General features: G+C 43.5%; 2 protein-coding genes across 5 annotated transcripts in view; one reads left to right on the top strand and one right to left on the bottom strand.

Annotated features, from left to right (window-relative positions):
* Positions 1-4649: 4649 nt before the first annotated feature.
* LOC110527405 (calsequestrin-2) lies at positions 4650-16294 on the top strand. Its single transcript, XM_021608652.3, has 11 exons — positions 4650-5474; positions 9070-9154; positions 10667-10767; positions 13211-13319; positions 14043-14116; positions 14234-14364; positions 14678-14723; positions 14825-14879; positions 15174-15274; positions 15390-15464; positions 15640-16294. Exons 1-11 carry the CDS (start codon positions 5238-5240, stop codon positions 15856-15858), a joined length of 1233 nt encoding a protein of 410 aa, XP_021464327.2. The 5' UTR covers positions 4650-5237; the 3' UTR covers positions 15859-16294.
* A 6827-nt stretch (positions 16295-23121) lies between these two features.
* LOC110527404 (vang-like protein 1) overlaps positions 23122-26879 on the bottom strand; it is a 51426-nt gene continuing 47668 nt past the window's right edge. For all 4 annotated transcript variants that reach the window (XM_021608651.3, XM_021608649.3, XM_090240299.1 and 1 more), the window contains 3 exons: positions 26528-26675; positions 24311-24545; positions 23122-24077 (listed from right to left, as the gene is read on the bottom strand). In XM_021608651.3, coding sequence (XP_021464326.3) covers positions 23817-24077; positions 24311-24545; positions 26528-26675 — 644 coding nt within the window. In that variant the 3' untranslated portion in view covers positions 23122-23816. The remainder of the gene's footprint in view (positions 24078-24310; positions 24546-26527; positions 26676-26879) is intronic.

The raw sequence follows: 26879 nt of genomic DNA, 5'->3' as shown, positions 1-26879 counted from the left end.
CCTCATCACTGTCAAACGCTCCCTAAAACACTTCAGCAAGCAGGCCTTTCTAATCGACCTGGTCCGGGTATCCTGGAAGGATATTGACCTCATCCCGTCAGTTGAGGATGCCTGGTCATTCTTTAAAAGTGCCTTCCTCACCATCTTAAATAAGCATGCCCCTTTCAAAAAATGTCGAACCAGGAACATATATAGCCCTTGGTTCTCTCCAGACCTGACTGCCCTTGACCAGCACAAAAACATCCTGTGGCGTTCTGCATTAGCATCGAATAGCCCCCATGATATGCAACTTTTCAGGGAAATTAGGAACCAATATACACAGGCAGTTAGAAAAGCTAAGGCTAGCTTTTTCAAGCAGAAATTTGCATCCTGTAGCACAAACTCAAAATAGTTCTGGGACACTGTAAAGTCCATTGAGAATAAGAGCACCTCCTCCCAGCTGCCTCCCCGATTTCTCCTTCACCCAAATCCAGATAGCTGATGTTCTGAAAGAGCTGCAACATCTGGGCCCCTACAAATCAGCTGGGCTAGACAATCTGGACCCTCTCTTTCTAAAATTATCTGCCAAAATTGTTGCAACACCTATCACTAGCCAGTTCAACCTCTCATATCGTCTGAGATTCCCAAAGATTGGAACGCTGCAGCGGTCATCCCCCTCTTCAAAGGGGGAAGACCCTCGAGACCCAAACTGCTACAGACCTAGATCTATCCTACCCTGCCTTTCTAAGGTCTTCGAAAGCCAAGTTAACAAACAGATTACCGACCATTTTGAATCTCACCGTACCAGTACGTGCAATCTGGTTTCAGAGCTGGTCATGGGTGCACCTCAGCCAAGTGACAGGTCCTAAATGATATCATAACTGCCATCGATAAGAGACATTACTGTGCAGCCGTATTCATCGACCTGGCCAAGGCTTTCGACTCTGTCAATCACAACATTCTTATTGGCAGACTCAACAGCCTTGGTTTCTCAAATGATTGCCTCGCCTGTTTTACTAACTACTTATCTGATAGAGCTCAGTGTGTCAAATCGGAGGGCCTGTTGTCCGGACCTCTGGCAGTCTCTATGAGGGTACCACAGGGTTCAATTCTCGGGCCAACTCTCTTCTCTGTATACATCAATGATGTCGCTCTTGCTGCTGGTGATTCTCTGATCCACCTCCACGCAGACGACACCATTCTGTATACTTCTGGCCCTTCGTTGGACACTGTGTTAACTAACCTCCAGACGAGCTTCAATGCCATACAACTCTCCTTCCGTGGCCTCCAACTGCTCTTAAACGCAAGTAAAACTAAATGCATGCTATTCAACCGATCACTGCCCGCCCGTCCAGCACCACTACTCTGGACGGCTCTGACTTAGAATATTTGGATAACTACAAATACCTAGGTGTCTGGTTAGACTGTAAACTCTCCTTGATGACTCACATTAAGCATCTCCAATCCAAAATGAAATCCAGAATTGGCTTACTATTTCGCAACAAAGCATCCTTCAGCCATGCTGCCAAACATACCCTCGTAAAACTGACCATCCTACCGATCCTCGACGATGTCATTTTTTAAATAGCCTCCAACACTCTACTCAACAAATTTGATGCAGTCTATCACAGTGCCATCCGTTTTGTCACCAAAGCCCCATATACTACCCACCACTGCAACCTGTACGCTCTCGTTGGCTGGCCCTCGCTTCATACTCGTCGCCAAACCCACTGGCTCCAGGTCATCTAGAAGTCTCTGCTAGGTAAAGCCTTGCCTTATCTCAGCTCACTGGTCACCATAGCAGCACCCACTTGTAGCACGCGCTCCAGCAGGTATATCTCACTGGTCACCCCCAAAGCCATTCATCCTTTGGCCACCTTTCCTTCCAGTTCTCTACTGCCAATGACTGGAACAAACTGCAAAATTCACTGAAGCTGAAGACTCATATCTCCCACACTAGCTTTAAGCACCAGCTGTCAGAGCAGCTCACATATCACTGCACCTGTACATAGTGTTATGAGAATTATGTTCTCAATGTTCATAAACTGAACCTCAATTAACTACTCAGATACTGGTTGAAATGAAAACAGACCGAGGCCCAGCCAACAATAGTCGAATGTTTATTCACGAGGACGTCCTAGTCCGTTGTACAAACCATCTATTTTATACTGGCTCCTTATGCACATACCTTCACACAAAAACAGCACATACTGCACATACTGTATCACTACCCAACCGACAAAGATTAGGGAGACGGTGAGAAGTACTCCCTGTCTTCCCCCAAGATTAGGGAGACCGTGAGAAGTACTCCCTGTCCTCCCCCAAGATTAAGGAGACCCTGAGAAGTACTCCCCGCCCCTCACAAATCTCTGAGGCCTAGCCAGGTCGGCACCGAATTTTGCTCACAGTCTGTGTTTAAGATACTATAAAGATATTTTGTACAGATATATTTTACCCTAATTCTGACTAAAACTACACACATCATTAACTATCATTTTACTGACTAAAACTACACACATCATCAGATTATAATGTTATGATTCTAATCATTTTCATAGAATTATAAGGTTTCAGAGTGAATTATTTCATCATTATCTTTCAACATTTTAATTATTTTATCACATAGCCAATCTGTAAACAGCCCATCCAACTACCTCATCCCCATACTGTGTTTATTTATTTCTTGCTCCTTTGCACCCCAGTATCTGTACTTGCACATTCATCTTCTGCAAATCTACCATTCCAGTGTTTAATTGCTATATTGTAATTACTTCGCCACCATGGCCTATTTATTGCCTTAACTGCCTTATCTTCCCTCATTTGCACACAATATATAGACTTTGTTTTATTTTTTCTACTGTATGTTTGTTTATTCCATGTGTAACTCTGTGTTGTTGTTTGTGTCGAACTGCTATGCTTTATCTTGGCCAGGTCGCAGTTGCAAATAAAAACTTGTTCTCAACTACCCTACCTGGTTAAATAAAGATGGGGAAAAAAGTGACAGACCTGTTGCATTACATTAACTAACAGCTAAAGTAACAGTTTGAGCCACACAGTTAATCAGGTTCCTATTCTTTAAAAAAGGGTGCCTTGGGAAAACTCTGTATCTGATATTGTATTAAGATTTCTGCTAAAAATGAAGAAATATATATATTATTTCACATGCAACCAGTTGTTTCTACTTGCTACGTTAGCTAACTTAGTTTGTTAGCTAACGTTAACTGGGCTAACTAGCTAGGATGAATGGGAACTCCTGAGATTAATTCGGTCATGCAATTTCAGTCCAGCACAGCCCTACAAAAATGTACATATTCCATATCTTTATTGTTACCTAAACCCGGCCAAGCTGAAATCAACTCCACAAAACTGTAAAGTTAGAAGAGGGATGAAGAGCCACGGCAGCTTCATTTTCTTCGCTCAGACAGTTAGCAATGACTGATGCTTGGTCAGCCTCTAGTTAGGTCTGAAAACACTTACTGTAATTACAGGTTGTGACGTATCTCCCCGTAATATTGTGACCATTTTGTGTGTGTTCTGTCACCCTGGTCTCATAGACTAGATTTAACATAGAAAACGTAAATCCGACACCCAAATTAGTATGATATATTATGTTTGGTATAGTTACATAAAACAGGTTACTGAAAGCTACAATATGTAATTTTTTGGGTGATTTTAGCCACCTTGCAAATACTTACAACTTTTTTAGCTACTTTGCAACTACTTATCATGTTAGCTAACTTTAACCATTTAACCTAACTCCTAACCCTATCCTTAACTCCTAACCTTAACTCCTAGCCACCTAGTGTATGTTAGCCACAACAAATTGGGATTCGTAACATATTGTACGAATTGCAATTCAGAACATATCATACAAAATGGATGATGGACATCCACAAATTAATACATACCATATGAAACGTAACATATCGTACTACATGGCGGGAGACAGATTTCCTTTAACTATGTTTACATGTAGCTCTGAGTTGGTTCTGTAGATTGCTTATTTTTGTTTCAATGGAAAGAGGCCTCAATCTGCTGCTCACTTGATTTTAATTTGATCAAACACAAAACGCATTCAATCACAGTTATGTACATACCCTTGTTCCATGCTGTTAGTCCCCCTGACAAATATAGGACACAGACATATTACATTTGTAAACTTTTCTCTCATGTCTTAGATGGCATTGTAAGTGTTATTTTGGCCCTCTCTACCCGGCCGTAGAGCTACATTACACAATGAACAAATCTGTATTCAGTACGCTCATCTGCACCATGGTAACACATTGTTAGTCTGGGTACCAGTCTGTTAAGATATCATTCCACTCCTTGCCATTTGGCATATGACACGAAGTACAAGGATTGGAATGTTAGCTAATCACACTGTGGCTTCCTTAGCACAAACAGTGGCTTGTGTGAGGGCAATGATTACATTGTAGATTAGGCTTTAGACCTATTATTCTTTAAACACTCTACTGTATTAGGATAACATGCATTGCTGTAACAGCACTTCACATTACTGAAAACACACTCATTGCTAAAATAATGGTGATCCTGATCACCACCGCCCCACACCCCAACTCCTTAGCCACTCCCCCGACAGCTAGAGAGATGTTTTATCATGTCAGGCGCTGATAGAGAGACAGTGGAAACCCCCTGGGGTTCTCCTATCTGTCTATCTGTCCTCTTTTCTGCAGCCCAACAGTTATTTTAAGCACAGAAACAACTGGCCTCCTAAAAAGACCCCGCAAGTGCGATAGAAAGGGGGTCACTTGCTATTTTATTGTGAGCTTTCCACTCTGCCAAAACTCCCCGGATTCACTTTTGGGGACTTATTTTTTCAACCACAGTGTGAGGCAGTCAAGAGAGAGAGAAGGAAAGAGAACTAGAGAGAGTGAGGAAGAGCGAGAGAACGAGGAAGGAAAAGAGGCAGAAAGAGAGCTAGAGAGAGTGAGGAAGAGAGAGAGGAAAGAGAGGACGAGGAAGGGAAAGCGAGAGAGAGGCAGAAAGATAACTAGGGAGAGTGAGGGAGAGAGAGTGAAAGAATACAACCAAAGCTGGAGACTTTAGGATAAACAATAATTATTCTCTTGTTTGTTATTTTCAAAAACATATTTTTCTGTATCTTTAACTGGTGCAAATTGGTGGCTAGTACTGGCTACTACCCATTGAAGGCTCAAGGGTTCTAGTTCTGTATAGTTTCCCCTGCTTCTTCCAGTCCCTACTCATTGTCCACCAGTGGGTATTTCCCTCTAAGAAGCATGCAGCTCCTCTGGCTGTCCCTATTGCCCTGTCTGTACCTGGCCTCGCTGTGCTCTGCAGAGCAGGGACTGGAGTTCCCCAGCTTTGACGGGAAGGACCGCGTTCTGCACATCAACGAACGCAACTACAAGAAGGCTCTGAAGAGGTTTGACATGCTATGCCTACTCTACCATGAACCGCAGCCGGCTCACAAAGGCAGGCAGAAGCAGCTTCAGATGACTGAGCTTGTGCTGGAGGTAAGAGGGGGGAGAGGAGATGAGGTGAGAGTGGAGGAGAGAGAGAGGGAGAAAGTAGAGCAGGGATGTTCAGATGCTATAGGTCAGCCAACAGGGGCCAACATTCCTTGTCTGAGGGTCAGTGCTATCCGGAATCCTTGGGATGTCCCTACCCCCCATTGAAGTTGAAATGTAAAATGGTTAAATTAAGGGTTAAGATTAGGGTTAGGTAAGGGTTATGGTTATGGTTAAGGCAAAGGTTGAGGATAGATACGTTCCAAGGATCCCGGATAGTAAATGTTTTCTGGTAAGCAAGGTCAACAAGGTAGTGAATAGGATTATGGGATTATTATTCGACCCCAAGACAAAATGTGTAGAGCACAGACAAAAGGTAATTTTAACAGATGAGGATGGGGACATGTAGAGCTTTAAGGCTTAATGGTAATCACAGTGAATTTATACATTTAATTTGATAATTGACATGGAAGATATATTACACATCCTAGTTCCTTAGATACATCTTTGTAAAAGCATCTGTTTGTTCCCAAGGTCAGCATCGTCTTTCCATCACATTCAGGCTGGTTGATTTACATGGTTTCCCTCGCTGAAGTTAACCGTCTGTCACTTCAACTCCAGTGACATCATAAATAGAGTTGACATCTTTATGCGCTACCAGGACATTTTAAATGAGCATTGCTGGACACTGTGTGGACAAAAGAAATAAGTTCTGTGCCTGGACAGCTGCTATATGACCATATTAGAAGCCTTTGTAAAACAAAGATTTGATGTCAGAGATTACTCAAAGCCAAATGGCACCTCAATCACACATACCTTTCTGTCACCCAACTATCTCATCCCTATATTGGTATTTATCTTTTGCTCCTTTGCACCCCAGTATCTCTACTTGCACATTCATCTTCTGCACATCTATCACTCCAGTGTTTAATTGCTAAATTGTAATTATTTCGCCACGATGGCCTATTTATTGCCTTACCTCCCTAATCTTACTACATTTGCACACACTGTATATATACTTTTCTATTGTGTTATTGACTGTACGTTTGTTTATCCCATGTGTAACTCTGTTTGTGTTGCACTGCTTTGCTTTATCTTGGCCAGGTCGCAGGTGTAAATGAGAGCTTGTTCTCAACTGGCCTACCTGGTTAAATAAAGGTGAAATTTAAACAAATGAAAACGGTTGATTGGTAATTTCAGAGAGAGAATTACCTCGTTTCTCTTGTAGAACAGAGCAATATCATACCATCAGGACGTGATGATTATGGGTATTCCCATGTTGATTCCCCCAATGTCCCAGCACTGTTTCTAGGTCAGCTTATAATTATAGTTTATACAGTGCATTCTAAAATTATTCAGACCCCTAGACTTCTTCCACTTTTTGTTACATTACAGCCTTATTCTAAAATGGATTCAATTACAAATGTTCAATCAACACACAACACCCCATAATGACAAAGTGAAAACAGGATTTATACATTTTTGCTCATTTATTAAAAATGAAAAAGAGAAATACCTTATTTAGAAATACCGTGCTTCTACACCTGCATTGCTTGCCGTTTGGGGGTTTAGGCTGAGTTTCTGTACAGCACTTTGATATATCAGCTGATGTAAGAAGGGGCTATATTAATCAATTTGATTTGAATACAGTTGATTTGATTTACATAAGTATTCAGACCCTTTGCTATGAGACTCGAACTTGAGCTCAGGCGCATCCTGTTTCCATTGATCATCCTTGAGATGTTTCTACAACTTGATTGGAGTCCATCTGTGGTAAATTCAATTGATTGGACATGATTTGGAAAGGCACACAAGGTCTCGTAGTTGGTCCCACAGTTGACAGTGCATGTCAGAGCCAAAACCAAGCCATGAGGTGGAAGAAATTGTCCTTGGAGCGCTGAGACAGTATTGTGTCGAGGCACAGATCTGGGGAAGGGTACAAACAAGTTTCTGCAGCATTGAAGATCCCCAAGAACACAGTGGCCTCCATCATTCTTAAATGGAACAAGTTTGGAACCACCAAGAGCAATAGGGGGAGAAGGACCTTGGTCAGGGAGGTGACCAAGAACCTGATGGTCACTCTGTCAGAGTTCCTCTGTGGAGATGGGATAGCCTTCCAGAAGGACAACCATCTCTGCAGCACACCAATAATCAGGCCTTAATGGTAGAGTGGCCAGACGGAAGCCACTCCTCAGTAAAAGCTATATGACAGCCCACTTGGAGTTTGCCAAAAGGCACCTACTGTAAATGACTCTTAGACCATGAGACACAAGATTCTCTGGTCTGATGAAACCAATATTTAACTCTTTGGCTTGAATGCCAAGCGTCACGTCTGGAGGACTTCTGGCACCATCCCTACGGTGAAGCGTGGTGGTGGCAGCATCATGCTGTGGAAATGTTTTTCAGCGGCAGAGACTGGGAGACTAGTCAGGATCGAGGGAAAGATGAATGGAGCAAAGTACAGAGATTCTTGATGAAAACCCGCTCCAGAGCGCTCAGGACCTCAGACTGGGGTGAAGGGTCACCTTCCAACAGGACAACAACCCTAAGCACACAGCCAAGACAACGCAGGAATGGCTTGGTCTCTGAATGTCCTTGAGTGGCCCAGCCAGAGCCCGGACTTGAACCCGATCAAACATCTCTGAAGAGACCTGAAAATGGCTGTGCAGCGACGCTCCTCATCCAACCTGACAGAGCTTGAGAGGATCTGCAGAGAAGAATGTAATGTGAGAAATTCCCCAAATACAGGTGTGCAAAGCTTGTAGCTTCATACCCAAGAAGACTCGCGTCTGTAATCACTGCCGAAGGTGCTTTAACAAAGTACTGAGTACTTTTTTTTTCTTCATTTTTTTCTGTTTAATACATTTGCAAAAATGTCTAAACCTGTTTTTGTCATTATGGGGTATTGTGTGTAGATTGAGGGAAAACAACTATTTAATCAATTTAGAATATAATAAGGCTGTAACCTAACAAAATGTGAACAAAGACAAGGGTTCTGAATACTTCCCGAATGCACTGTAACTACTTACTTGGCTCATGACCATGAACTAATTAATGGCAGAGGCTCCATTGCTTCTTGTGACAGTAAAGATGCATACTAAACAATAGCTTAACTATTTGCAAACATCTGTTTTTCAAAAAGTGAGAAGTACCCACCCCAGTCACAACAAAAGGACCTCAGTTAAACTCCACTTTAGCCCTCTGCAGTGCAGTGGGAGATAGGAGGCCTTTGTTCCTCTCTGAGGAAGTGTTCTCTGAACAGTAAACAGTGCTGACACTTACAAAGGAGTTTCTCCCACAGTCAGTCCACAGGGTGCTCTCCTCTATAACCTTGGTGATCAAAGCTGTGTAGACAAAGACAGCACTGGCTGCAGTTGCTAGCCCAAATTCCAAGCATCAGGGAGAGAGGAAGTTGAGCTTGAAAGCAGGTTATATATTTCTATTTCCCACAGTCAACTAATGCAATGCTGAATATGTCTAATGATTTGAGGTGGATCATAAGGAAATAATTGCCCACAACACCCCAAACAACACATTGTTGCTACGTTGTTGAAATACCAAGTTGGCTGATGACAAATGTTGTGTCTTGTTAAATCCTCAGCTGACTGCACAGGTCCTGGAGGACAAGGACATTGGCTTTGGAATGGTTGACTCTCAGAAGGATGCCAAAGTTGCCAAGAAACTGGGTACGTCATCATTGGTCATAAACTCAGCAAAAAAAACGAACATCCCTTTTTCAGGACCCTGTCTTTCAAAGATCATTTGTAAAAAGCCAAATAACTTCACATATCTTCATTGTAAAGGGTTTAAACACTGTTTCCCATGCTATGTTCAATGAACCATAAACAATTAACGAACATGCACCTGTGGAACGGTCATTAAAACACTAACAGCTTACAGACACGGTAGGCATTTCAGGTCACAGTTATGAAAACTTAGGACACTAAAGAGGACTTTCTACTGATTCTGAAAACACCAAAAGAAAGATGCCCAGGGTCCCTGCTCATCTGCGTGAATGTACCTTAGGCATGCTGCAAGGAGGCATGAGGACTGCAGATGTGGCCAGGGCAATAAATTGCAATGTCCGTACTGTGAGACGCCTAAGACAGCGCTACAGGGAGACAAAATGGACAGCTGATCGTCCTCGCAGTGGCAGACCACGTGTAACAACACCTGCACAGGATCGGTACATCCAAACATCACACCTGCAGGACAGGTACAAGATGGCAACAACAACTGCCCGAGTTACACCAGGAACGCACTGACGAGTCGTGGTTTTGTCTCACCAGGGGTGATGGTCGGATTCGCGTTTATCGTCGAAAGAATGAGCATTACACCGCGGCCTGTACTCTGGCGCGGGATTGATCTGGTGGGGGAGGGTCCGTCATGGTCTGGGGCAGTGTGTCACAGCATCATCGAACTGAGCTTGATATCATTGCAGGCAATCTCAATGCTGTGTGTTACAGGGAAGACATCCTCATCCTGACATGACCCTCCAGCATGACAATGCCACCAGCCATACTGCTCGTTCTGTGTGTGATTTCCTGCAAGACAGGAATGTCAGTGCCATGGCCAGCGCAGAGTCCGGATCTCAATCCCATTAAGCACATCTGGGACCTGTTGGATCGGAGGGTGAGGGCTAGGGCCATTCCCCCCAGAAATGTCTGGGAACTTGCAGGTGCCTTGGTGGAAGAGTGGGTTAACATCTCGCAGCAAGAACTGGCAAATCTGGTGCAGTCCATGAGGAGGAGATGCACTGCAGTACTTAATGCAGTTGGTGGCCACACCAGATACTGACTGTTACTTTTTATTTTTACCCCCCCCCCCCCTTTGTTCAGGGACACATTATTCCATTTCTGTTAGTCACTTGTCTGTGGAACTTGTTCAGTTTATGTCTGTTGTTGAATCTTATGTTCATACAAATATTTACACATGTTATGTTTGCTGAAAATAACACAGTTGACAGTGAGAGGACATTTCTTTTTTTGCTGAGTTCATATTCCTGGTCAGGTCATATGGTCAGGCAAATCCCTGGTCACAAAACACGAATATGGAAACAAGGCTTCTGAACTAATCCTTTACATCAAAAATATCAAAATACCATGATCTCTACAAAATAGGTAATTGTCAAGGCTTGTTTTCCAGTTGGCACTCAGTCACCAATGCTTCCTGAATCCTCCTTTCCTCTGGGCTCTCAGGTTTGGAGGAGGAGGGCAGTCTGTACATCTTCAAGGACGACCGTGTGATCGAGTTTGACGGGGAATTCTCAGCAGACACGCTGGTGGAATTCCTGCTGGATGTGAGTAGGATCAAAGGGGAGGGAAGAGGGAGGTAGGAGGGAGAGGGAAGAGGGAGGTAGGAGAAAGAGGGAGGTAGGAGAGAGAGGGGAGAGGGAGGTAGGAGAGAGAGGGAAGAGGGAGGTAGGAGAGAGAGGGAAGAGGGAGGTAGGAGAGAGAGGGAAGAGGGAGGTAGGAGAGAGAGGGAAGAGGGAGGTAGGAGAGAGAGGGAAGAGGGAGGTAGGAGAGAGAGGGAAGAGGGAGGTAGGAGAGAGAGGGAAGAGGGAGGTAGGAGAGAGAGGGAAGAGGGAGGTAGGAGAGAGAGGGAAGAGGGAGGTAGGAGAGAGAGGGAAGAGGGAGGTAGGAGAGAGAGGGAAGAGGGAGGTAGGAGGGAGAGGGAGGTAGGAGAGAGAGGGAAGAGGGAGGTAGGAGAGAGAGGGAAGAGGGAGGTAGGAGGGAGAGGGAGGTAGGAGAGAGAGGGAAGAGGGAGGTAGGAGAGAGAGGGAAGAGGGAGGTAGGAGGGAGAGGGAGGTAGGAGAGAGAGGGAAGAGGGAGGTAGGAGGGAGAGGGAGGTAGGAGAGAGAGGGAAGAGGGAGGTAGGAGAGGGAGGTAGGAGAGAGGGGAAGAGGGAGGTAGGAGAGAGAGGGAAGAGGGAGGTAGGAGGAAGAGGGAGGAAGAGGGAGGTAGGAGAGAGAGGGAGGTAGGAGAGGTGGACGGGGGAGGTAGTAGAGAGGGAAGTAGGAGAGAGAGGTAGGAGAGGGAGAGAGAGAGGGAAGAGGGAGGTAGAAGAGAGAGGGAAGAGGGAAGTGGGACATGGGAGAGAGTGGTAAGAGGGAGGTGGAAGACAGCAGGAAGAGGGAAGTGTCTCTTCCTCCAGTGTAAGAGGGATAGAACCGCAAGGGGAGAAGACTTCCTAGCTCATCATGTTATAAAAAATGAACAGCCTCTGCCTCGTTAGATGATATGTAAATGCTGCAATGTAATACAAGGCTCAGCAGGAGAACACTAAGTCCTCTCCCCCTTGTCTTTCCTGGGAAAAGAAGCAGAGTTCGTGTTTGAAGGGATGTTGTAACTGGTAAATACAGCTGGTGGTATAGTTTGAAGGGATGTTGTAACTGGTAAATACAGCTGGTGGTATAGTTTGAAGGGATGTTGTAACTGGTAAATACAGCTGGTGGTGTAGTTTGAAGGGATGTTGTAACTGGTAAATACAGCTGGTGGTATAGTTTGAAGGGATGTTGTAACTGGTAAATACAGCTGGTGGTATAGTTTGAAGGGATGTTGTAACTGGTAAATACAGCTGGTGGTGTAGTTTGAAGGGATGTTGTAACTGGTAAATACAGCTGGTGGTATAGTTTGAAGGGATGTTGTAACTGGTAAATACAGCTGGTGGTGTAGTTTGAAGGGATGTTGTAACTGGTAAATACAGCTGGTGGTATAGTTTGAAGGGATGTTGTAACTGGTAAATACAGCTGGTGGTATAGTTTGAAGGGATGTTGTAACTGGTAAATACAGCTGGTGGTGTAGTTTGAAGGGATGTTGTAACTGGTAAATACAGCTGGTGGTATAGTTTGAAGGGATGTTGTAACTGGTAAATACAGCTGGTGGTATAGTTTGAAGGGATGTTGTACCTGGTAAATACAGCTGGTGGTGTAGTTTGAAGGGATGTTGTAACTGGTAAATACAGCTGGTGGTATAGTTTGAAGGGATGTTGTACCTGGTAAATACAGCTGGTGGTATAGTTTGAAGGGATGTTGTAACTGGTAAATACAGCTGGTGGTGTAGTTTGAAGGGATGTTGTAACTGGTAAATACAGCTGGTGGTATAGTTTGAAGGGATGTTGTACCTGGTAAATACAGCTGGTGGTGTAGTTTGAAGGGATGTTGTAACTGGTAAATACAGCTGGTGGTATAGTTTGAAGGGATGTTGTAACTGGTAAATACAGCTGGTGGTATAGTTTGAAGGGATGTTGTAACTGGTAAATACAGCTGGTGGTATAGTTTGAAGGGATGTTGTAACTGGTAAATACAGCTGGTGGTATAGTTTGAAGGGATGTTGTAACTGGTAAATACAGCTGGTGGTATAGTTTGAAGGGATGTTGTAACTGGTAAATACAGCTGGTGGTATAGTTTGAAGGGATGTTGTACCTGGTAAATACAGCTGGTGGTGTAGTTTGAAGTGATGTTGTACCTGGTAAATACAGCTGGTGGTGTAGTTTGAAGGGATGTTGTAACTGGTAAATACAGCTGGTGGTGTAGTTTGAAGGGAGTAGAGAGGAAACATGATAAATGAATAAAAGATAAACGCAAGGAGTAAACTTCTGTTGCTCATGTACAGTACAAGCAATGCTTTTTGCCTGGTACAAGTGGCAACTTTTCTGTTATTAAAGGCAACTCACTCATCACAGCCCACTCTCTCCCACTGTGTTAATGAATGGCCATGCTGTTGTGCTGCTCTGCCTCATAGGTGTTGGAGGACCCAGTGGAGCTCATCAGTAATCCTATGGAATTGAGGGCCTTTGAGAGGATGGAGGAAGACATACGCCTCATTGGTTACTTCAAGGGAGAGGACTCATGTGAGTCTGTGTAAGCCAAAGCATGCATTATGAGATGGCCTGTTCACACGAGTCAAACAAGTGAATTGTGTGAAGAACTCATGGGAGTGAGAAATTGTCTCTTGCTTTAAGGTGCACTCGTCTCAGTGTGGTTTCATACTTCAGCTGTCCAAATCAGCCCCCTTAAAATCTCCCTGCTGTTCCTGCCCAATACTCCCCAGAAGCTCACTACTCCACATAGGACCTAATAGAGGCAAATAGCCATTAAGCCAGATGCTATAAAGACACTTTGCTCTGGGCTGATCTACACTCCTTCTTGCCTCCTGAGAGGCTTTTAATAGTTTCTAGTTCTCTGTCTAATAGGTCGAGAGCAATTATAGACAGTGCTGCTCCAAAGAAGAAACAGAGAAACGAGAGAAGGGAAGATAAAATCTCATATTTGACAGAGGCGTGATGCAGCTTTTATTAGGAAAAATCCTATTTCGGAGAGAAGATTGTAGGTCCTACGGCCGTGACCTTGGGGCTTATTGAGAGGATAGCCTGGCGCCTCAGAAGCTGGATGTAAAATGGTTCTGTTACTGAGGAGGAGGAGGGAGAGAGATTACGCTGGGAAATTGAAATTGAATGTCAACCCTTGTTTTCCTGATCACATAGCTTTCTGAAGGAAGATGAGTTTTGAATGCAATCCTGCCAAACTGTAATCTCTTTCTTTCTCTCTCTCTTCCTCTTCTTCCATTCTATCAGACTACAAGGCGTTCCAGGAGGCCTCAGAGCGGTTTCAGCCCTACATCAAGTTCTTTGCCACATTCGACAAAGCTGTAAGTACAGTACACTCCACAAACCTGAATCAAGTCAAACCTGTGTGCGTGTAGACAGTATCGAGGTCAGTTTCGACACAACAGCAGTGATGGATAAGTATGTGTGTTGTGATGCAGACGGCGAAGCACCTTTCTCTGAAGATGAACGAGGTGAACTTCTATGAGCCCTTCATGGAGGAACCAGCCATCCTCCCTGGCAGGCAACTCTCAGAGATGGAGATAGTGGAGTTTGTCCACCAACACAAAAGGTAACCCGAATAAATATTTAATTTAAGGGCTTGAACACCAATAGCGTTTGCCTCCCGAGAGTGAACCGTGTGCAAACCGATTTTACATGTAGAAAATGTTGTCAGTCAGACTTGAACAGGAGATCCACATTCAACGCGATGTGTGCGACCCTTTAGTTCTGTGGTTCTAACTTCTCCCGTTGGTGCAGATGGATCATTAGAATCCAGTCATTTTTCATATCATCACTGCTATTCTTCCTGATCTCATATAGATGACCCAGTTTACTGTTGGATATTCTTGAAATGTTGTGTGGCTGCGGTCTGTCTTACGCAGGGCGACTCTGAGAAAGTTGCGTGCAGAGGACATGTTTGAGACGTGGGTGAGTTACCTACAGTGTTACTGTACCTCTCCCTGAGAAAAGGGAATTATACTGGTGGTATTATATGTGTACCCATTACAAATTCAACGTCCCTTTCCCAGGAGGATAACCTGGATGGGATCCACATTGTAGCCTTTGCTGAGGAGGAAGACCCAGGTTTGTTGATCTTTTATTTTCTCATTTGTAAAGCTGGAATCCTTAAATGGTGAAACTGCAACGTCCGTTTGGAATGTTACAACAACAAAGATGTTATTGAAAACAACAGATAGAACAGCAGAATATGTACTGCAATTTCCTCTTTGGCCACACAATAAAAATAATAACAAAGGTGCTGGGGCGGACAGTGGCGCCGTTTCCCCTAATGTGGATTCCATATTTAACACAGTACATGGATAGACACACAAATGGGTGTGTACAAATATCTCTAAGCTGTCCATCTGATTTCTCCAGATGGTTATGAGTTCCTGGAGATCCTGAAAGACGTGGCCAGAGACAACACCAACAACCCTGAGCTCAGTATAGTGTGGATAGACCCTGATGACTTCCCACTGGTATGACCTCTGACCCCACACACACCATCATACTGTATATGATGACCTATTTCATCTGGTGTGCTTGGTCAGCTTTATAAACTGCACCAATGCCTTGTCTGTCTCTCCGATCCAGCTGACCACATACTGGGAGAAGACCTTCAAGGTGAACCTGTTTAAGCCTCAGATTGGAGTTGTGAACGTGACAGACGTAAGTTGAGCTCTCCTTTAACTTAAGTTGTGTTCCACCTGTTGGTTCAACGTAATGGTAAGATAACACCTCTGGACATCTCATTACAATAGACTCTGTATTACCTCTTGAGCTGAAGACAAAATTGAATTGGATGAGGTGGCCAGTGGTTGAACTTTGATCCCCACTGTGGCAGGCGGACAGTGTCTGGCTGGACATGTCCAACGATGAAGACCTGCCCACAGCTGAGGAACTGGAGGACTGGATCGAAGACGTGCTGTCTGGGAAGGTCAACACTGAGGATGACGATGATGTGAAGGACGATTATGACGCGGTTGACAGGGAGGAGAGGCACCAGAGTGACGATCATGATGATCATGGTGATGACTATGACGACCATGATGACAGTGACTAACCTGCAGTCCAGCAGAGATTGCATGTTTCATTGAACAGTCTGGTATTTTATCTTGTATTTTCATGAAAATTGTAGGGTAAAATGGTAGTTATAGAGAATTATCGAATGGTAAACGCCTGGTTTCTTTGGGATTTATTTAAAGATAAAGTCCATGTATAGCTTTACTACATGATACCAGGTATCTGCAGTGATATCTGCAGTGTTCAGTTCTTTGTACTAGAAGCACTAAAATAACCAATTGTTACCATGCAATTTCTCAGACCATAGCACGTAAATACTTAATTAGACTGTGAAATAAACTGCAAAAAAGCTAAAGCTTCTTTATGGCAAAGGATTGTAAAGGTTCTTATGAGTCCAGGTTGTGTTGTCTTGATTCCATAAATACTTGATTGTATAATTATGTGATTGTGTATGAATAAATGTAATGTAACCTAAAGGTTTTGGGTGTGGATGTGTGTGACGTGTGTGTACCAGTGGAGGCTGGTGGGAGGAGCTATAAGAGGGTGGACTCATTGTAATAGCTGGAATGGAATAAATGGAACGATATCAAACATATAAAAACCACGTTTGACTCCGTTCCATTGCTTCCATTCCAGCCATTACAATGAGCCAGTCCTCCTATAACCCCCCCCCCCCCCCCCCCCCCCCCTGGCTATCCGTAAATTTAAAGAACAAGAAATGGTGCCGTTAGCTTAATGTAAGGAATTTGAAATGATTTATATTTTAACTTTCGATACTTAAGTATATTTCAAAAACAAATTATTTTAACTTTTACTTCAGTCATTTTCTATTAAGGTATCTTTACTTTTACTTAAGTACGACAACTGGGTTTCCACCTGTGTGTGTGCGCGAGTGTGTGGGTGTGTGAGAGAGTGCGCTTCAGGCCCGTCATTACAGGGGCTTCTGGGTGGCGCAGTGGTCTAAGGCACTGCATCTCTGTGCAAGAGGCATCACTGCAGTACCTGGTTTGAATCTAGGCTGCATCACATCTGGCCATGATGGGAGTCCCATAGGGCGGCACACAGTTGGCCCAGCGTTGTCCAGGTTTCACCGGGGTAGGCCGTCATTGTAAATAAGGATTTGTTTTTAACTGACTTGCCTAGTTAAATAAAAAATAATCAAATACTGAGGTCAGATCTCACACTGCCAGCCAGAGTCCTGACCAGCATCCTCTCTGGCTATACACTTCTCACTATGAATTATTCAAACCGTTCTGAATAATGCAACATCGTTAGTCCTAATACAGGGTGAGAAGCACAGGCAGCCCACCCCACAACCGCAACCACATACACTTAACATACACACACTCTGGGTGAATCGGTGTTACTGGGTATAAATGAATAATGAGAGATTCAGTTAAAACCACCCCCCTCCAGCTACTCATATGCTGTGGTATGCAGACGGTATGTTTGGATTATGGCAAAATGCATAAACATGCCATGCTATGGCTGAAGGGATGTGGTGGAGGAGCTAAGAGGTTGTATCCGCAGGAGACAGGACAGATGACTGCATGTTCTCCCTGCACCAAGGGAACCAGGGAATGAAAACACTTAAGACCAGAATGAGTGTCTGAATTATGGTTGTGGCCCCCAGTGAGGGTCTCCAGGGCCTTCAGTTTTATTGATACCCGTGTCATGACAAAACGTGATGTTCAACATGAATAATGGCTGAAGTAAATGCAACGAGCGGCTGGCATGTAGTTCAGGGGCTGGGTTATTCAGTGTCCAGCACAAGCTCTATGGAAGATGGGATTAAGGAAGGGTTTGGTCGAGAAGGGATACAGCTTTTGTTCAAATGGACTTTCCGGAGCTGGTTTAGGAGAATTTACGCAGCAGGTTAGGAGAATTAGGTTAATGTTAGGAAAAGGGTTAGGTTTTTTTATTTTAGGGTTAGCTAGAATCATTTCTAGACATGGCCCTAAGATAGAGGATAAGAGTAGGTAGAGAATGAGGCTGGATGGAGATTACCTCTATCAGCTCAACAGTGTGGCCCTAACACTTGTTCATTTTTTGTGGGGGACTTAAAGGTTTATTGCAGGTACAAAATCAAAGAAAAAGAGACGATTGATTGAGGGGCAGAGTTACAGTGCCTTCGGAAAGTATTCACCCTTTGACTTTTTCCACATTTTGTTACGTTACAGCCTTATTCTAAAATGGATCAAATCAAACCAATTCCTCAATCTACACACAATACCCCATAATGACAAAGCGAAAACAGGTTCAGAAATAGCTTATTTAGATAAGTATTATGAAACTCGAAATTGAGCTCAGGTGCAGGTCCCTAGAGCTGGCCACCGACCAAACAGGGGAGAAGGGCCTTGGTCAGGGAGGTGACCAAGAACCTGAAGGTCACTCTGACAGAGCTCCAGAGTTCCTCTGTGGAGATGAAAGAATGCCAAGCGTCACGCCTGGAGGAAACCTGGCACCATCCCTACGGTGAAGCATGGTGGTGGTAGCATCATGCTGTGGGGATGTTTTTCAGCGGCGGGGACTGGGAGACTAGTCAGTATCGAGGCAAAGACGAATGGAGTAAAGTACAGAGAGATCCTTGATGAAAACCTACTCCAGGGCACTCAGAACCTCAGATTTGGGGAAAAGGTTCACCTTTCAACAGCACAATGACACTAAGCACTCAGCCAAGACAACGCAGGAGTGGCTTCGGGACAAGTCTCTGAATGTCCTTGAGTGGCCCAGCCAGAGCCCGGAATCCGATCGAACATCTCTGGAGAGACCTGAAAATGGCTGTGCAGCAACGCTCCCCATCCAACCTGACAGAGCTTGAGAGGATCTGCAGAGAAGAATGGGAGAAACTCATCAAATACAGGTGTGCCAAGCTTGTAGCGTCATACCCAAGAAGACTCGAGGCTGTAATCGCTGCCAAAGGTGCTTCAACCAAGTACTGAGCAAAGGGTCTGAATACTTACGTAAATGTGATATTTTTGCTAATATATATATTTTTTTAACTGTCTAAACCTATTATTGCTTCGTCACAATTTAATCAATTTTAGAATAAAGCTGTAATGTAACAAAAAAGTGGAAAAAGTCAAGGGGTCGGAATACTTTCCGAAGGCACTGTATGTGCACCTGCCACTATTAGTGCACAGTTAAAGGTCCAGTAAAATCAAAAATGTGATTTCCTGTGTTTTATATACATTTCCACGAGGTTGGAATAATACTGTGAAATTGTGAAAGATGCTATTTTAGTGTAAACACTACTTGAAAAGACCACCTGAAATTTCAGCCTGTTTTGGTGGGATGCAGTAAATTATATAGTTAAAGAAGTTGGCTTTTTTACAACCAAATCTCAATGTAATTGTAATGTTTCAGGTTATTTAAGGTGATTTCACTAGTTTAAAAAAAAAAAACTTACCCCAAGCAACGATTCACTTCCTCATCATCGTTGTGCAGTACGGGGCCTCTAAAAAAACATGAACAAATGCTCCAAAAACACCCAAATATGTAATTTTAGAAACGGAAACGCGCTCAGTATCGTGATGCAGGTGTTTAGATGTTGCACACGTTAAATTGTCATTCCGAACATTATCCACAGCGTTATATTCCATGCAACGTTTCCCCTACCCAGCTGTTCCATTCTCCGTGTAGCCTCCTGCTGGAATGGAAGGAGAGATATCGCTTGAGTCGCAACAAAACGGAATATAATGTTGCAGTTAAAGTTCTGAATGTTTTTGGGGCCTTTGTTTGTGTTTTTTTCAGAGCCCCCATACTGTGTACTTTTCTCAAAAACAAGTGAAATTGCAAAAAAGTGTCTGGACCCTTCTATAACATGGAATTTACATTTTAAAAAATAGATTTTGTTGTGAATAAGCAAACTTCTCATTTAATAGACCAATAAGAAAGAGTTTCAAACCTCTGCCAATAACAGCCAATTTTCTGTTTTCCCCTCCCCTCTCAGACCACTCCCATATAGTTCCAGCTACAGTAAATTCTTGCTTGAGAAATTGCCCTTTGCTATTTTTGTTTATTTTCGACCAATTTAATTGAAAATAATCAGAGTAAGGTACTTAATTGTTACTCAGAAATAATTTGATATTGTGATAAAAACAGCTGCATAGGTCCTTTCAGTGTGTATTCCTGATGTGTTTCAGAGTCAAGCTCCTTGGTCAGGAGAGCTTCATCAGACTCTGTGAGCACAGGGTAGTACTAAAGATCTGCCCTACCCAGAACTGATCTTGTTCAGCAGAGCCCAAAGCCCAAAAGGCCCGACTCAGAGCAGGCTGTGAGAACAAAATACCACTGATCTCTCCCCTCTGCTTCAGTCGGTCTGCACACAGCCAGGCCAGCACACATCACCAAGTCATTACAAAACCAAACGAGGGAAAGTATGAGAAAAAAAAACATTCCATTTAGATGCAAATGCTTCTCGTTTCCTCTCCACACTCTTGACAATGTATTTCTGTGGCTCTTCTGGAGAGCGAAGGAGAAGCGAGGGTTAAACCGGTGATAGATGAGTAGTGACAGGTGGGCCCGCAGCTAGTTTTCGGGGGATGAGGTCACGTGCGTCGCCGCTGCACACATTCATTTACCCACAAAGCTGTGTGGCGCCCCACTGTGAGCCTGACAGCAAGCCAATTACTATGGGCACCATGACAACAACCAGCCAGCCCCAAAATAACCCAAAAAGGTGACATTTGGCTCATATAGCAGGATCAAACTGTTAATGGGCGATGACAGATCAGAATGTTTAAAAATGGGGTTTGACAGTTAATAGGTCATAACACACTGTGGTACTTGTGGGTAGTCTGGCTGCACTGTAATAATTTATAAAGTAGTGGAACTCTAGTCTGGACAATTATACACACTGACAGCTCCTTATTGAGCCTTCACAGAAGAGGCAACAAGTAATGGTCATTTCACGTTCTCTGCCTGGGTGACAGTCAATACAAGAGATTTCTTAGTACCAACGGCACTCATTGTCGCACCTATAACCACCCTAGGACCACAGACATGCCTAGGATATAGTTGTGTGGTCCAAAAAAATATTATTTCAATGGAATGCTTGAAAAACAGTCCTTCTTAGAGCCAGTTAATAAATGTTCATACAAATGTTTATTTTACACAAATGCCTATGTTGTATAGTGAAATTGACACATTGATTACAATGCGTTGTCAGGTCAGTAAAAAGCAGAGGTCTACAGTATGGGTGCAACCTGGCTAACCTTTAGCCTGGTCGCAGATCAGTTACTGCCAGGTTAGCAGAACCTGACAGCACAAACAGATCTGTGACCAGGCCAGCAAACCATGACAGAGGTCAATACCCAGGTTAGCATTTATTGGGATGACTCCTGTACCGGAGGCAGCTCTACAGAGTGGTCACTAGCTGGCACAGGCACAAAGGCATGATCTTAACCACACTGCTAACACTAACCTTAAATTAAGAACAAAAAGCTATTTTTTTGTTTTGATTCATTTTTGCCATACAGACAATTTGACTTTGCCACTGGAACATCTAGCGGAAATCGCTCAGTTCTGCCTCCAGGGCAAGACTAATCCCAATAAACGTCAATCTGCGGTCAGTACAGGGAAGGCTGATGAGCATGTGATAAGGGAATGGCATGTGCACACGCTTAGCTACATAAATACATACAGTGTAAAGACAAAGTCCATCAATTATGGGTACAAAAGACTCCCAGTGCTATAAGTATAAAAAAATGTTTTCATGACGACTGAGAAAACAAAGAGAGTTGCATTTCCAAGTGGCTTTTATGAGCCACATGCTGACCGTTAAAAATGGTTTGTGTATAACCTGCCACGGCACCATGCGTTTGTTAGTGAATGTGTCAGCACCCAACAGTAACCCCTTGCCATACCAAAGTCTGACACCTTCTGGTTTGTCTGCCAGGGGGCGCCCACGGACAGTTTTGTTTTCATGAATGACATGCAGAGCTGTAATACCGTGGAGGACCTCGACAAACCGGAAGTCCATTCTACATGGGGATTTATGAGATCTTAAGTAGATAGGATCCTGATCACCTCTGAAACAATTCATCCTGGATGGATCTCAATCTGCCACCCACATTCACTTGGGGAGAATATAGGATTCTGATGTCATGAGTGATTTGTATGTTCATCCTTTTAAATAAGGAACAGACTCAAAGCTATCAGGTCCCCAGATTCACGGCTCAACATGATATCTCGCTTGATAACATTGTATTAGAAGATGAACCAGACGGGTGAGTTACAAGGGAGGCTCCTCTTCACCCCCTAGTACCATACTCATACTTCTTACATCAGCTGATATCTCAAAGTGCTGTAAAGAAACCCAGCCTAAAACCCCAAACAATGCAGGTGTAGAAGCACGGTTCTGAATAGAGTTCTGCGTACCGTGTACAAGGTACACAGGCAGATTGAGGCTGTGGTCCAAATCAGTGTCATACATTAGTTGTATCTGTGTATCTTCTCTCCCGGAGTGCAGGCAAAGGAAGCATGATATAAAGGAAAGCCTGAACCCTGAGAAGAGATATATGCAGGGAATGAATGTGTCGCTTTATAAAAAGGTAACTTAAGTTTCAGCAAATACAGGGTCCTTAATGGACACGTTATCAAAATATGACTACGCTGGGAAGTGGGACCATCCTCTGAAAAATGTAAGAGTGGAACGAGACAGCAGCACATCTCCAAAATCCATTACAGAAGCTGGAAATATTGACTTACATCAGCAATCAGGATCCTATGGGATTCCTAATACGTTTGAAGAGCTCCGCTTTACAAACCAGCCATGAGTGTATAATGGTATGTTGAAAATGTTACATAAGTTAATTTGGGATATGGATGGACCATTCTGAGCCCGTGTTGACAGTAGTACTTATAAAAGAACATAGTCCTGTATAGTACAGAATAACCTGGCTAAAGAGAGCGCTGGCTTGTGGATGAGATGTACTGCAGTATAACATGCTGTTGTATTGCGACATTGCGCCTGGGAAAGTGCTGCTGAATGCATAAGCCGTACTACAGTACACACTTTGAGGTCTAAAAATATATATATATTTTTTAACAGATCCCCTGGAGATTGAAGGACTTCAGCCTTGGGGGGGGGGGGGGGGGGGGGGGGGTAATCGTATAAATTGGCATTGAATTAGAATTTCTATTTAACATCACCAATAACAGCTTAAACAAGGTTGTTTTTTAAAATATCAGAATAACAATGAATGCCACCGATATTCATGTCTTGCTCTGTACACCCACAGATCGGGATATAAGGAAATGGGAGGGAGATTGACCCAGTACGCATAGACTTAAAACACCATTATATCACAATGTGTTTATACATAATCAATATACAGATGTAGAGAACATGTGCATGTAACATTAAAAAAAAAAGACAATTAAGTAGCTATATTTTCAGAACAGCAGACAGGCCTGAGACGGTTGTGTTAAAATATACATTTTGTCCAGAAGTTAAATAGTGGCAGTTCACCATCTGTAGTGGTTTGGCTGAGGGGGAATGAAGGAATGTCCATGGCAACAGTAGTGTCATTTGACTCTTTGGTGAGATGTCAAAATGGCCGTCCCCCTCCTTCGGTCTCCACTTTCTGTCTGGAGTCATGGAATTAAAACAATTCCTTGTCTTGAGCTCTGCATCAGTCTTTCAGAAGTGGAACAACTGATTGTGTTCATAGACATTGACACATATGCAGTTGTGTGCACACATTGTTCATCTACAGTTCCATCTCCACAGAGTCCAGTTCAATCTTCTGTGTGTGCATGCAAGACAAGTCAAATTCATCACCGGTGTATATTTTTTAAAACATTTAAAAAAAATATTAACTCAAACCAGGTAAACCATAGATAAAAATGATAATATATTCCAACATGTGTAACATATATATTCATATATAATATAAAAATCCAAAAATAAAATAAAACTGCAAACCCAAAATAAAAACATTTTGAAAACAAAACTAAAAAAAGGTGTGTGGTGGTAAAAACAGTTGTCCAGTTCTACACAGAGGTCTCTGACTGTAGCCGCAGGACGAACTTGTGCGACTTGGGGTCGATGAACTCCTCTGAAAGCTGGATGTAGGGGATCCTTTTGGCCGTCACCACCAGGCTGAAGTCTATGCACTTGAGGAGGAAGATGGCGCCCTCCTTGAGGCCACTGGTGACCGACACCTCACTGACCAGAGTCCACTGCCGGGCCAGCCAGCGCTCGCGGCCATACTGCAAGGTGGGCCCGGGGGTCAGGTAACTCTCCAGGAAGGCCTATGAGGAGAGGAGTTAGCACTTTCCCAATAACATAATTATTTGTTACTACTATGCAAGTAAGGTGCCACTCAAAGGAGTTGGTCAAAACCAGTGGGGGATGATGGTGGACGGGCTCATTGTAATGGCTGGAATGGAATGAAATCCCAAACTATTCCATTCCAGCCATTACAATCCGCTTGTCCTCCGATTTCTCCTCCCACCAGCCTCCACTGATGAGAACACTTGGTCACCTTGGGTGTCATGTTGTTGGTGATGCAGAAGGCCAGGTGCTGCTGGATGCTCTCCATGCTGTGGCAGTGCTGCTGCCTGGTGGTGCGGAGGTACTTCTGCAAGGAGCGGGCCATGGAGGGGAAGATGGCCTGGGCGGCCTCGCGGGGGTCCATTACGTCCCCGGGGGCTTTCTTCTGCTCTTCCTCCTGCATGCGCTTGATGTGTGTGAAGGCCTCCTCTACCGCCACCACCAGTCTAGGAGGGCACATGAAATGTGGTTGTTCAGCGTGCAATGTGGTTGTTCAGCGCACAATGATGGAGTGTATACTTCTACTACAGGGGCTTTGGAAACATCTAAAAAGGCTTTACATGGCATAGGAGTAACTACAAAAATATATAGAACTAAAACAATTACCTGCACTTGTCTTGAATTAGCTTTTAACTACAGTACCAGTCAAAAGTTTGGACACCTACTAATTGAAGGGTTTTTCTTTATTTTTACTATTTTCTACATTGTACAATAATAGAAGACATCAAAACTATGAAATAAAACATATGGAATCATGTAGTAACCAAAAAAAGTGTTAAACATATCAAAATATATTTTATATTTGAGATTCTTCAAAGTAGCCACCCTTTGCCTTGACAGCTTTACACACTCTTGGCATTCTCTCAACCAGCTTCATGAGGTAGTCACCTGGAAAGCATTTCAATTAACAGGTGTGCCTTGTTAAGTTAATTGTTGTAATTTCTTTCCTTCTTAATGTGTTTGATCCAATCAGTTGTGTTGTGACAAGGTAGGGGTGGTATACAGAAGATAGCCCTATTTGGTAAAAGACCATGTCCATATGTCAAGAACAGCTCAAATAAGCAAAGAGAAACAATAGTCCATCATTACTAAGACATGAAGGTCAGTCAATCCGGAAAATGTCAAGAACTTTTAAAGTTTTTTCAAGTGGAGTCGCAAAAACCATCAAGCGCTATGATGAATCTGGCTCTCATGAGGACCTCCACAGGAAAGGAAGACCCAGAGTTACCTCTTCTGCAGAGGTACGTTCATTAGAGTTACCAGCCTCAGAAATTGCAGCCCAAATAAATGCTTCAGAGTTCCAGTAACAGACATATCTCAACATCAACTGTTCAGAGGAGACTGTGTGAATCAGGCCTTCATGGTCCAATTTCTACAAAGAAACCACTACTAAAGGACACCAATAAGAAAATACTTGCTTGGGCCAAGAAACATGAGCAATGGACATTAGACCCGGTGGAAATCTGTCCTTTGGTCTGATGAGTCTAAATTTGAGATTTTTGGTTCAAACCGCTGTGTCTTTGTGAGACACAGTGTAGGTCAATTCCGCATGTGTGGTTCCCACCATGAAGCATGGAGGAGGTGATGTGATGGTGCTTTGCTGGTGACACTCTCTGTGATTTATTTAGAAGTCAAGGCACACTTAACCAGCATGGCTACCACAGCATTCTGCAGCGATATGCCATCCCATCTGGTTAGCGCTGAATGGGACTATCATTTGTTTTTCAACAGGACAATGACCCAACACACCTCCAGGCTGTGTAAGTGCTATTTGACCGAGGAGAGTGATGTAGTGCTGCCTCCACAATCACTTGACCTCAAACCAATTGAGATGGTTTGAGATGAGATGGACTGCAGAGTGAAAGAAGATCAGCAAACAAGTGCTCAGCATATCTGGGAACTCCTTCAAGTCTGTTTGAAAAGCATTCCAGGTAAAGCTGGTTGAGAGAATGCAAAGCTGTCATCAAGGCATAGGTTGCTACTTTGAAGAATCTAAAATATATTTTGATTTGCTTAACACTTTTTTGGTTACTACATGATTCCATGTGTGTTATTTCATAGTTTTGATGTCTTCACTATTATTCTACAATATAGAAAATAGTACAAATAAAGAAAAACCCTTGAATGAGTAGGTGTGTCCAAACTTTTGACTGGTACTGTACTTTATTTAGGTCAAACTTTTGTGTCTCACCTAGCTATCTTAAGATTAATGCACTAATTATTAGTTGCTCTGGATAAGAGCGTCTGTTTAGCGATTCAAATGTAAATGTGATCTAATATCAAACCAAAGAGAGGAGACATACTTTAGTATCCGTTTGGTTGGTAAGTCCAAACGGCTCCTTTACCACAAATATGTATAAAAACAATCCCCATATGTCCTTCCATTCATTTACCAAACAGCCGAAAACCCCCCAAACCTGTCTCTCACCGGGCCTTGCGTTTACGGACGCGTCTCTCGTGCTCCGCCTCCTCGTAGTACAGCTCATTGTGACTGGTGTCTCGGCGGCGGGCGGCAGCGGCAATCATAGCCCGAGACTGGGAGTGGGCCAATCCGGTCGCTGCGTTGTTCTCAGGGCCTAGGGAGGCAGACAACAGAGGGAGGTTAGGTTAATACAGGTGTTCATTACTTCCATTGATACAGAGTCTTGCAAAGTCAGAGTGTCAAGATATCTCCACAGTAAAAAAACATACCCTATACTCAACGTAACACAGACATATAGACACTTAAAAATATAAAAAAACTGTGAAAACTGAACAAACACTGTCTTTGAATAGTAGTA

Source organism: Oncorhynchus mykiss, chromosome 7, assembly GCF_057628025.1.
Source record: "Oncorhynchus mykiss isolate SJ-2025 chromosome 7, ASM5762802v1, whole genome shotgun sequence".
Taxonomy (NCBI): domain Eukaryota; kingdom Metazoa; phylum Chordata; class Actinopteri; order Salmoniformes; family Salmonidae; genus Oncorhynchus; species Oncorhynchus mykiss.
This window is presented reverse-complemented; position numbering and strand designations above follow the sequence as displayed.